This window comes from Ptiloglossa arizonensis, chromosome 2 (genome assembly GCF_051014685.1).
Source record: "Ptiloglossa arizonensis isolate GNS036 chromosome 2, iyPtiAriz1_principal, whole genome shotgun sequence".
NCBI classification, from domain to species: domain Eukaryota; kingdom Metazoa; phylum Arthropoda; class Insecta; order Hymenoptera; family Colletidae; genus Ptiloglossa; species Ptiloglossa arizonensis.
The window spans coordinates 9029879-9043165 of NC_135049.1; the positions used below are offsets into that span (position 1 = coordinate 9029879).

The following is a 13287-nucleotide window of genomic DNA, read 5'->3' on the forward strand; positions in this document are numbered from 1 at the left end:
GACCCTCGAATAATGCAATTTATCTCACCAGATATATTCGCGCGATTCTCGGAGGGTGCGAACAGGAATAGCTAGACCGGGACGATTTATGCACTTTTCGGGGGAAAGGTATTCGCTGTTTCGCTAAATGTCCATTGATTAACATTCCCACCGAGCGGTTAAATTAACGGAGCATTGTTCACCGACGTCATTTCCCAGCCTTTACGACTCCATTGCAGGAACGTTTCGTTTCTTCCGCGTACCTACTCGTTTCGAATAACAACGTTTAACGTTTCAAGAAACACTCTCTCGAACCAACGTTACCACGAAAATCGAACGAAAGAAATTCTCCTCTCTTGCCTTTCGAGAACTCTTCCAACACCGGACGGCTCTCTCGACAAAATTTACATTTTCTTCTTAAAAAGAACCTCTCGGTTCGAAACGATCCACTTTGCGAAAATTCCGATTCTATTCGATTGTAGCTATCGGTACCGTACTTTTGCGAAAATACACGTACCCGTGGAACATTTGCATCGCGTATCGAGCATCTTGCGAGGAAATTGCCAAAGGTTGGGCCCGAAATTACGGTGTTCCCCTCCGATCTGGCCGTTTCGAGGCTCGATCGGTCGTAAAACCGTTTCTATGCGTTCGCGGAGGAGATTTCGCCCAGGGGCTCTTTATAGCCGATAAATACGGAATAGTACTGGATTATTCGGCCTCGAGTCGCGACCAACGAGGGAAAAATCGCGGCAATGTATCAAACGCGGAGCCTAAACAAACCTTTGTGTTTTCCTTTGATAATTTACGAGCACGTTGAAACGAGGGGCTGCACGAACGATTCGTCTTGCCGTCGACAGCTCGAATGAAGAATGTGCGGACAAAATTATCGAAATCGACGCTTTTCCCGTCTTTGTGAACCGGCCAAGATACGCTGCGACACGTGGCTCTCGTTAACTCTGCACCCAGCGACGAAACTTTCCTCCGAGCGGCCACGAGCGAGCGCAAAGAGTGCGTTTACCAACTGACCGTCACTCGTGTCGAGTTTGAGCACTCGGAACACTGTTTCGCTATTTTACGAGGCCGAATTGGAACGTTCTCTCGCGCAAAGTGCCAACGAAGACAATCGACGAACAAACGCGCGATAAAACGTAATACGATCGTCTGTCAACCGTTTGGGGACGAACTCGGTGCAAAAGTTGGAGAATTTTCTTTTAGAAAATTTTTCAAGGTTAATGTCGGTGAAAGATCGACAATTTCAAAACCGTATTTGTACATCGAAAAACAAGTTTCGTTCCACTGTTGGTGAAAGATCGACAATTTCAAAACAGTATTTGTATATGGAAAAACAAGTTTCGTTCCACCGTTGGTAAAAGATCGAAAATTTCAAAACCGTATTTGTACATCGAAAAACAAGTTTCGTTCCACCATCGGTGCAAGATCGAAAATTTCAAAACCGTATTTGTACATGGAAAAACAAGTTTCATTCCACCGTTGGTGCAAGATCGAAAATTTCAAAACCGTATTTGTACATGGAGAAACAAGTTTCGTTCCATCGTGGACGAAAAATGTTTTTGTGGTTCGTTTCCTCTGCGTATTGTCGGTTTTATTCCAATTGCAAGTGGCTGGGATCGGAATTAATTTTGACCGTTACAAATGATGGTACACTTCGCAAAGGGCTGACATTCGTTCAGATAACAGAGCCTTCTGCTAATAAATCATTTAGATACCAGAGGTTTAGATAATGGTGACTCCACCGTACTTTGAAAACCATTAGAATGAAGAATTACCGAGCGAGTAGCTTCCTACGATTGCATCTCATCGTCAAAGCTGAACGAAGCGGAGTAAACACTTCCATGGTACGCCATCCTAGTAACCGGCAACTTCGTAATTGTTTACGGAGAGCTCGTGCATCGATGATCAACATTGGGCAGCTCGCTCGGCGCGAATCAACGCGTCGAAAGCTCGAGAGGTTGTTGCTCCTTTCGACTCTAGAGTACTTTGCCCAACGATTGCAACGTATACACACGATCTAGCCGAGTCTTTCGATGTTGTTACGATTACCCCACGAGTCCCACTTTCGATTCGCAACGAAAGAAGTACAAATGTATAATATTAGGTTCGGAAAGTAATTTCATTTTTTTGGTGGAAATGAAACACGATTCTTTTACAGCGTATAAACGTTCGATTGAATTATATATTCTCCATTTTGAAAAACGAAACGACTTTCCAAACAACCTAATAATTTCTCCCACTGACAGTTTTTTTATTTCATCGTTTATAATTTACCCAAATGAAACTGTAATAATATAATACTTCGATATAATTTGAACGTTTTAAAAAGTATAAACATCGCGTACTGATCGATACTCGGATTTTATTATATTGTCGAAAATGATACAATGCATGAAGAAATAGCTTTCTAAACAACCCAACGATTCGCAAAACATTTACAAATATCGTGACAATGATACTCTATTTGGTGCTATACGTGTATACACACCATACGTACAATCAAATTTTAGCAACCTGGCACGTTGCCTCGCCCAAACGTGACGTCAATCCTTCATCGGAATCCCATTGTCTCTTTATTTTTCGATACAAACAATATACTCGGTTATAGGATACCGCGATGCATCGACACCTACATAACGAGTTGCAACTGGTAAAATGGGAGTCGTAGACTATTCCGCGCTCGGTGATAGTTAACAGTCGCGACTCGCGTATTATTCCGCACTTTTCTCTCGTATCGAACAATTTCATTATTCACACTTGTTGGAACGAATGCAACAACGATCTTAAGGGTGGCAGACGTCGATGTCAGTTTTAAGAACTGTCTCCGTATTGGCGCGAAAGGATCGTCCTTTTGGTTTTCCTTTTGGTTTCTCTTTTTAGTCGAGTTCCAAGTCCAGAGTCAGAAAGACCACACGACACTGTCGTTCACATCAAGACACATCACCGTATACGCATTTCTTCGAACTTTGTATTCTTATATGTACAATAACTGTACCACCAGATACGCGAGATCCCTGCACATTACGATAAACTAGACATTACAATCTGAAGTTTACAAGAACACGGTTTACACGTTTGTAGACGAAGTGGCTCCGCGTTAAAGTTTCTCGCGCGTCGCGTTGAACTTCGACAGGCGAAAGAACGCGTCCACGTCGCGCAAGTGCTCGTAATTAAAGATCCTGGTCGCCCGTCGGTAACCGAGCCACAATATATCTAAACTCGCTGTAATTACGTCTCGTTCCGGGAGATTACGCATCTCGCGTCTATCCTTTTTTCTAATTACACGCTCTGTAAACCTGTTCCATACAAATTTGCATCGTCTAAGAACTGCAACATTTCCAACCCGATAGCGAGAGATTTTTATAACGACGGAAATTTCGCTTCTCGGCTTCTCGGAAGGATAGGCGCCGATCCTTGAGAATAGGTCTCGCCTTCCGATGAAAAAGGAAGCGCTCGAGATCGATACCTCTGCGAAGATCGTTTTTGGAACGCTTTACGGAAACGTTTTCTCTCTTATTGCCACTGTTCTCTGTTTTGTCCTCGTGGCGTCGCGAACACAGTTTATAAAAAAGAAAAAGACCCTCCCTTAAATAGGTGGACGGAGATTGGACGACGACCAATGTAACAAATTTAACGCCAGGTCCTCTCTTGGAACTCGAAGGGCTATAATAACGAGTTAACGCGTCGTTGCGGTATCGAGTCGGTCGATGAAGAAATTGCAGGGAGAAATTGCGCCCGCGGTTGGTTCGTTAACGAAATTTTGGAAAACTTTTCGCAAAATTGGCGCAAACTTTCGAGCAACGGAAACGCGTAGAACACCGAACCCAGAACGAGCCACGATCGTAGAAAACCGATCGTTGGAAAACCGATCTCCGCAAAAACTGCCCTACCCTTCTCTCTGGACCGCTCGCGTAAATATTTTCCAAGCCGTTGAACGAATTGATCACCGCGCAATGAAACGTCGATAAATTTCGCGAACATGCGCCCTAACGAGCGGTAAATTAATTTCGCGTAAGAGGCCGTACGCGTAGATATTTTCCCCGTCGGTCCAATTAGGGGCTAGCCGGTGGCTCGGAGCGTAAGTTGGAATTGAAATAATTTTATTCAATTTTAATCTCGGCTTAAGTCATCCGCATCAAAGTTGTTTCGCATAAACCCCTCGGCCGTTCCCAGCCGTTTACTATCATCGGTGGTAGCGGTCCGTAAACGGTGACACGCCTCCGAGGTGTTCCAGGAGCCCGCATACGCGTAGCCGCGTTTGCGCTCAACAATCGATAAAACGCGCCGCTCGATATTCGTTGAAAAATAAGTGACAATCCGGAGGACGAGCGGTAGGCAAAAGGCGGCCCGTTGGGAAACAAGGCGATGGGATCGCGGTGAGTTTCTCGGTCGCGGTGCGCTCGTAAATTGGCCGCCGTATGAAAACCACGGTCGGTTTCGGCGCCGTAAAGTCGGTTTTTCATTTCGCGCGTATCTTTACGCTCGCCGGGATTTTTCAGCGGCGAAGCGTTTAAACGCTGTAATTAGAGCCGATGAAGACCGTCGGCCGCTTCCGCTCGTCTAGAAACGAGTTACCATAAAGCGGACAGCGAAATCATAGCGCGGCGCAACGCTAGCGAAAACATAATGCTCGGTGTGGCTGCGTCGCTGGCCGGTCGGGCTGGTTCCGCGTTGCCCTTAATGCGCGTTCGCCCGACCATCGGGAACCGTCGTTGATATTTCGTACACCGTTGGCCACCGTTTCGACGCGTAAACGCGGAATTCCGCGTTAAAATCGGAGCGATGGACTCGCGAGTGCGCCGCGAGGACGCTCAGCCGTAATTCCGATTACGACGAATTATGGCCGTGAGAAATCGACGACGATCGTTAGATTCTTGTCTAGCTTCCGGGACTGTCCAGAGAATATCCTTTCGTTGAATCGAACGACGCGCGGTATAGTTCGAGGGACGGTGACCAGGATTTTCAATTTTTTCGATTTTTTTTTTTTTATTTTCTCGTACGAAATTGAGCGAGAGAGTCCACGACGTTGAATACGATCGCTCTAGTCCGAGCAACTTGGTCGAAGATTCGAGTAACAAGAGGTTTGCAGCGCGAGTACACCGATGACGCGCGGTACGGTTCGATGAACAGTGGTCGGGATTTTCGATTTTTTTTTATTTTTTTTAAACGAAATCGCGCGAGAGAGTCCACGGCGTTAGAAAACGATCGCTCTCGTCCGAGCAGCTTGGTCGAAGATTCGAGTAACCAGAGGTTTGCGCGTTCTGTTGCAGCGCGAGTACACCGACGACTGCGTGTTCAACGAGACCCTCGAGCAGCACAACTACAACACGTACAGTTCGGCGAAATGGTCCACGACGAAGAAGACGCTGTACCTGGGCCTGAACCGTCGCGGTCAACCGAGGAGGGTACAGGCCAAGGGTCACAACCTGGGCCGACTGTCCGCTTACGCGCGAGTGTTGACTCAGGTAGCTCCCTCCGAGCGGGTGGAGGCGCTACAGAGGCGGATGCTGGGCGCCCAGCACAACGTCCGTCACCGTCACAACAGCCACCGAGGGGACTTGATCCAGCAATCGCTCTGCCCCACTCTTCCGGTCCAGGAAAAGGACGGCAGGGACAAGTTTAGGTGTCGCAAACGGAAGAAGAGGAAGAAGAGGAAGCGGCGGTGCCGACCGGGCGAGAAGCCGGGTCCCCAGTGTCAAATAGCGGAGGAGAGCCAGGCGAACGCCGGACGAAACGAGGCTACGCGTACGAACGGGACCACCGCGGAGTCCAAGAGGTCCTGCGAGGGGGCGGCGAGCGACGAGGCCTGTCGAAGAGAGGCCCTCACGGTACCCTCCAAGAAGCGGAAGCTGCGGGTAGACGAGACCAACGACCGACCGAACGGCCCCGCCCGGAACCTCACCGCGAGCAACGGTAAGACCAAACCACCACCGTCACATGCAAAAAAACTAAGCGCCGCTGGCACCACGAGTCAGAGTAAAAAGCCTAATTTGACGGACGGGAAGAAGAAAAAGAAGAAGGGCCCGCCAGCGAGGAGGAAGCCACCGGTGGCTACGGCCCGGAAGAGGTTCGCCGCTGGCAGAACGGACAGCAACACGTCTGCGGCGCGCACGGCAACCTCCGCACCGACCTACGCAACGTCATCCTCCTCTTGGTGGTCTCCTGGTGCGTCAACCGCCCCTTCAGGGAGAGGAGCCTCGCCTAGGCGCAGGACAAAGACTTCATCGAGGAACGACCAGTTCGCCGGAACGAACACCGGGGCGGCCCTCACCCCGCGACGCGTAGGGAAACCTTTCGCGAGAAATCGTACAAAGACGATAGACCGTGTCGCTGCCGCGATCACCTACCAGCCGACCACGAGCATCGATCGGACCACCCAATCGACCACCGTCAAACTTCCCGAGACCGTTTACGATCGAACCGACCGAAACTCGAGCCTATCCTCCGCGGAACCGATCCCGGAGGACACCTACAAGTCGTTGTCCGAATCCTCGTCCATCGACGAGGACGCGTCTTCGACGATTTCGAACGAACGCGCGACCGCCACGATCGATTCGACCACCTCGTTGCCCACATCGATCGAAGCAGCCGGCACACCGACCACGGTCCGTCTACCGGACGACGAGTTCAGGTCGCTCGAGGACGTCGACGACCCAGTGGACGACAACGACAGGTTCGACGCCCCGGATACTAACGTGCAGTCGACCACACCATCGGAGATTTCGCTCGAGAGCCTGGCCATGTGAGACGGACGACCACGACGCAACCCCGTAACTCGCACACGGGACCACCGAGTCCCTAGGGAACCGTTGTAAACTTACGTGTACATAGTATTCGTAACACGTTACGATTCACGGCATACTACACATTCATTGTAACACGATTGCGCGCGCATTCCGCGTTTCGCGCGGGGAAACGACCGCGTTGCGTCGATCGCACGGAGAACTATCTGGGGAACGAACACCGATACACGATTCCGAGGAACGAGCGTTCCCCGTTGCGTTCCCAGAGACCATCATCCGTCACGCGTACAGACCTTTCAACCTTCCCGAACTTCGGACACCTCCCGATCGACGAACCGCCGAGACTCGCGTAAACTTAAGAATCGAACCGGATATCGAAACAGGAGCTCGGACCCTCGCATCCAGCGCGCACTGTTCGCGCGCTTCGAAGATTCGATCGACTTTGGAAAACACTTTTATCTTGCCCCGATCGATCGCCCGAGCTCGACGCACGCTTCCTACGAAATGGAATCTTTCGATCGGACGGTATTCGTTTCGTTTCTTTCGCCGAGTATAAATACACCTTGCCAGTAATTTCTACGAGTAGAAACGAATGAAAGAAGGTTGTCGTTTCGTCGAAAAGTTACACACGACACGGAGTACAGGGTGAGAACGAATCAACGGTATCGATCGGTTCCGATTGGGGGAGATCCGTACTCGCGGATCGTCGAAAACGAACAACGCGAGTTGATCGTTCGTTATTGATCCTCCGTTGCGAAACATCGATCACTCTCAACGATACAACACCGACATCGTCGACGAACCGAATTTATCACCTTACGAGTTTCCTCGTGTCCGTTGCGTCCGAATCGATTCAAGAGCTTCGCGTTAGCGATACAAATTGAACGGGCCCTCGTCGACCCAATTTTAAATTAAAAAAAACGGTCCGCGTTTCCTACGTTTGTTTTCTACTCGTGCAACGTACTGGCAGATATCTAGCAACGGAATTCGAGTTTCGAGACTCCAAAAGGAAGATTCCTCCGCTGTTTGGCGAACGCGAGACTCCGTACCGAGTGCACGAGCGCAAAGGGTGAAACTCGTCGATCGATCTCGAAGCTGAATCGCGAATTACTCCGAAACGAAACGCGACAAACGTCTCCACGGTTCCTCGATCGCCCGAGCACTCGGAGCATTCGAGCGATCGAATCGAGTTTCGAAAAGGAACGATTTTCTCTCGGTCTCTGTTTCCGTTTCGAAACATCGATCGCTCTTACCGATACAAGACCGACATCGTCGACGAACCGAATTTATCACCTCACGAGTTTCGTCGTTTCCGTTTCGGTTCGGGCGTTCCTCCTCTGTTTCGCGTCTCGCTCTCCATCGGTGGCTCGTTGCTCCGAAATACGCGATCGTGCACGGGAAACAGCAGGATCGGCTCGAACCACGGGTCCGTGTAACGAGCACGCGAGTCGCGTTCGATCTTCGAGCGCAGAACTGGCCAGCGTTCAACGAACCGATGATCACGGGACAACCGATCCGTGTTTACTTATAACGCGACGAGCCCACGTTTCTTTCGTACCTCGGATCGCGTTTCAGGGATGAACGCTTCGATCGAATCACCGGCCGAATATCGATCGCGCTCGAACGACCGTTTCGTTTGCTCGCGTTTTCCCCGGATTTTCCTCGTCGTCGCGTCTCGACGTCCCCTCCACCGCATTGAGCGTCTCGCGAACAAAAGCGAGGAGCAATCGAGGAAACGAGACAGTACGCGATGGCGTAACGAGTCGGTTGGACGAACCGGTAACTCTTCGATGAAACGCGCGGATGGCCTTTTAACGAGGGACGGTGGCGAATTCGAAGACGCACCGAAAACTTGAACGCGTGGCTACGCCAATGTGATCTCCTATGTTTCTCCTTACATCTACGCGAGTGTATCTTCGAACAGATTCGGGCGAGACTCTCGCGAACCGATCTAAAGAACTTTGAATCGCGAATAAAAATTGTATCGCGAGGATGGAACGAGAAACGTTTCATTTTCTTTTTAGTACCGCCGATCTAAAGAACTTTGAATCGCGAATAAAAATTGTATCGCGAGGATGGAACGAGAAACGTTCCATTTTCTTTTCAGTACCGCCGATCTAAAGAACTTTGAATCGCGAATAAAAATTGTATCGCGAGGATGGAACGAGAAACTTAACGGTCCATTTTCTTTTTAGTATCACCGATCGGTTTTCCTATTTATCGAGGAGTTACCGTGATTCGACGAGAGGCCGAGAGGGAGCTTGCAGATAACAGCATCGACGAACGTGGCGATCGAGGAGACTACGAATCGGGTCGTTGGGTCGAGCGTTCTCTTCGAATTGAACGAACGGATGAAATTAGCAGAATTTGCGGCAATGTCCGTGGACGAATCGCGAGGACGTTCCTTTTAGGTTAAAGACGGAAAATTCAGCCGGTGAGTTCGACGAGCGACGACTCTCACGGGGTGGATACTTGCCTGGTTTCCGGGTACGCGAAATTAGAATTTCTTTCGTTGTTTGTTTCTTTTTCTCCTCGCAGTTCGTCGCGAAAACGTAGAAATTGTTAATTAGGCGGTGATGTTTGGAGTCTCGCGCGCGCACGGACCGGCAAGTATTTTCGAAAGAAGCAATTGCGGATAGGGAATATATACGAATAACCGAAGGCAAATTCGAAAGCAAGTTAAATCTCAAACGGAGAAAAACGATCGATAATTCGTACGGTTCTTGTTGGAAAGATCCAAAGTATTAAATTACTAAGAAGAGTATTACACGCTGTTAGAGATATTTACTCGTAAAAATTAACGTTAAGTATAAATTGTATTCTATCGACGGCGATGCCCGACTGTCAGAAATTTGTAACTCTACGCATAGTATGATCGATCGATAGACTTTTACGAAAATAATAGTTACTGCTTCGCGAGAAGGCACGATCGAAGTTGCGTTCGTTCGTCGTAGGTGTCGCGACATCGAACCCGCTGTACCTTTTTTTGTCGTACGGTCCGCGGGGATACGTATCTCGAGAATACGGTTGCATCGCTCCCAAAGTGCCGCGATCCAGCGAAACGTTGTGTTCACTTCTTAAATTTAATTTTCGCAACCCTCTCGGACCCAACTAGGACGCGATACGCGCGCACCGATATTTTACGGTCGATCGTTTCGTCGCGTGACTCGACCGAAATCGATCGGCGAAGAACATCCTCGAAACGAGAACACCCGAAACCTCGTTTGTAAATTATTCATCGTTCGATATTACGAAAGAATTGGCGGTAAATTGAACGCGGGTGGAAACCTCGCACGGTCGGAGGTAACATTGAGAGAAACGCGGTATTTTTTTTTTTACGAATTTTAACGGATGGAAGAAATTACGAACTCGTTGGGGGAAAATTGTAATCGCGATCGTCGAGAAACGTTCATCGTCCGGAGCCTCGCTCGGCGATCCAGTTGCGCGTTATACTTTCCAGAACGCCACCGACTTGTAAAATATGCGTACGTAAAAACAGTCGTATCGCGTCTACGAGAGATTTTATCACGCGTCTCCTTGAATCTCGATTAAGATTCCGCGATATCCGGGAGGGAAATGTCCGCCACGAATGATCTTGACCTCGCTACGAATCTTTGTAGGTACGACCTATTAATCTAGTAGTATATTTATTAAAGACTTATTTATTGTAAACAGTTGACTCCGTGTACATATGTCTATGATCGTTACTTGTCGATCATGCGCATCGATCGTATGTTCTTCGTATGTTGTGTCTATCCTTCGGGCGTGCGGGTTCGTCAAAAATGATCGGCGAACGTCGACCAGAGGACAATTCGCGACGAATCGACGCGAATAAATCAGCGAATCATCGACCATGAACAGGATCTCGAATATCGGTCACGATCGCGACGAAGCACCGATGCGATTCAATGTTCCGATCGTAAACGATAACACGTAGGAGCTAACTACCGGTTGAATTACGATTACGATGCGGTGAACCAGTTTCTTTTCTTTTTTTTTCTCTTCTTGTTTTTATTTTTTTTTTTTTTTACGAAAACGTTTCCCTTTTTCTCGAAGGAACGTTATCGGATGAAAATCAACAGAGTCGAGGAACAAAGAGAGAGATTTTCATCGAGAACGCGTCTCGATCGGCGAAAATTGGAAAAAAAAATTCCACCAACTTTTCTCTCGTTTCCGTTACACCGTGTTCCGTCACGCTCTACGGGCTCGAGTTTTCTCTCGGTTCAGGTATTCCACGTTTATCAGCGAGGAAGCATTTTTCCCAAGCGTTGCGCCACGGTTACGCAACCCAATAACAGTCGCTGGCAAACTCCGCTATTACTTCCGCCGGAACTGAAATTGGACCGCTTTGCTCGCAACGAACAAAGCCACTTAAATTCCCATTTCCAGACGATAACGCGCCGCGTGTCGCTCATAATTTCGGTTCCTCTGAACACCGGGAACGAAACGGGGACAAAAGACTTCCGCGATGCTCTTCCGCGTGCGCGGGAACAATTAACCCGAAGCGTTGATACGCTCCAATTAACCCCGTAAACGAGACACAATTCAGCATCGGAAGTTTCGACCGATCGATCCGTTTTCGTTTCGTTTCTTCCCGTTTCTACGCAATTCGACGTCGAATCGTCGCGTCTCTCGCCGCTCTTGTTTCTTCGACTCTGTTCGCGAAAGAAAAATTAAAGAAAAATTGAAGAAAAATTAAAGAGAAGCAACGAAAACGCCTCGAAGTTGCGTTTTCGCGAACTGATCGTTCTCTCGAACGAAACGGAATGAAATATCGCGAGGTGAACTCGATCCGCTCGATTGAACCGACATCGTGCGAACCGAGCGTTGCGACGCGAAGCTGAGAATCCTCTTCGGCGCAGAGATCGTTCGAAATTGGATCGCGCGCGAGCGGGAAACGTAGAAAAGACGAGCGCCGATATTTTTGTCGAGTCACGAGCGAGCCACCGCAATTGTAACAAAGTATGCGTGTTTGCGGCGAATGAGACAACGAGCGGTTCGTCAGGGACTGGATGCGATAAAAGACAATTCTTGTAACGACAGCGCGCACGGGCTGTACGAGTCGAAACGACGACGAGAAAGCGACGACGAGTTTTGTAAAAGAGCGAACATCATCGCGAGCGTTTTCGTTTCTGTGCACGTCGCTCGGTAATGCGTCACGCGTGTCCGCGCGGCTTCGAGTAACGCGAAGCGTTGGATTATACGCACGGGAACGAACGGAAGCTGGAGAACGAAACGCGCGATCGTACCTCCGCTCGTGTGATCTATCGCTTTTCGAATTACTCGACGATGTACGCGTACCAAGGACGAGACCGAGCACCGCGAAGAGACCGAGCACCGTGGAACTAAATTGTACGGGAGGCAAGCCGAAGATAAGAGAAAACGGAGAAAAAAAAAGCAAAGGAAAAGGAGAAATTGTACGCGCTCGCGTTCGTAATTTGTCGGTGGCGATTTCAACGATTTCGAATGATTTTCGAGGCGCCCCGTTATTCGAGACGAACGACGAGATCGACGCGGTGCGATCACCGATCATCGTCGCGATCGTTCTTCTTCGCGTAACCGACGACGGCGGGATAAAAATCAGTATTCGAAGTCTCGCGATGCATCGATAGTTTGGGAAACGATCTCGAGAGCAACGTCGTTCGAATTCCGCGGGCCGCGTGGACGTGGGCAGGGAGGGGATGGGGACGAACGGGCATAAGACAGAGCACGGAGACGAACGTCCTGCCGATCGCGTACTCGGCGAACCATTTTTACGCTGTATTTAATTCTCATAGACTGAAGCCACTGAAAAACGAGTATTTAATCGCTAAACGAGAAAGCGAGGAGAAAGCAACCGAGGAGCCGCGAGGAGCCGCCAGGATGGATAATCGTCGGCCCTCGACCTCGGGGGGCGAGCACTCTTCGCGCGTCGTTTTCGTTCCACTGTTCGATCCGAAAAAACGCGAACACGGCCACCATCGACACGCTACCTTGTGATATCATCCAGGATCCCGTTTATCCACCTCCCACGTCCCCGTTTTCCCGTACCGCGCTAAACCTTGCTCGTCGTTTTCGCGAACGCCGCGCGAGCCAGCCTCAGACGAGAGAGGAGAAACGGGAGCAAACCGAAACCGTGACCACCGTATTCGGAAACGAGCGAACCCCGTGCGTGTATTCTTTGGCTTCGAGATGGGATCGCTGTGACTCGCTCCCCTGCCTTCTCTCTCTCTCTCACTCTCTCGTTCCTTCGATGCAGAACCCCACCATATCGTCGCCATATAATTTTTAGAAGTAATAAATGAAATATTATTGAATATAATGCGTCTCGTTATTTACCACGGACAATCCCCAACCGTTCGCCGCGCGGGAGATCGCGGCCCCGTGGCAATTTTCTCGCTTTTACGAGCCGCGGCCGGACAGTAGAACCGGTCGAGGTAAACGAACAAAATCACGGTAACGATAAAAAGACGAGTTTCAGGATATCTTGATTGAAACGCGTTGGTACCTATCTGAAAGTACGTTATTCCGCGTAATCGCGATACACGGTGAGAGATTCTTGCGTTACGGTAAA

At 49.3% G+C, this 13287-nt stretch overlaps 1 protein-coding gene across 1 annotated transcript in view; it reads left to right on the top strand.

The window, feature by feature from the left end:
• The window catches only part of LOC143155043 (uncharacterized), a 184253-nt gene extending 171246 nt beyond the window's left edge, over positions 1–13007 (top strand). Inside the window, exon 3 of the mRNA XM_076327273.1 lies at positions 5262–13007. Within this exon, the coding sequence (XP_076183388.1) occupies positions 5262–6737 (1476 nt within the window). The 3' untranslated portion in view covers positions 6738–13007. The remainder of the gene's footprint in view (positions 1–5261) is intronic.
• Positions 13008–13287: the final 280 nt, after the last annotated feature.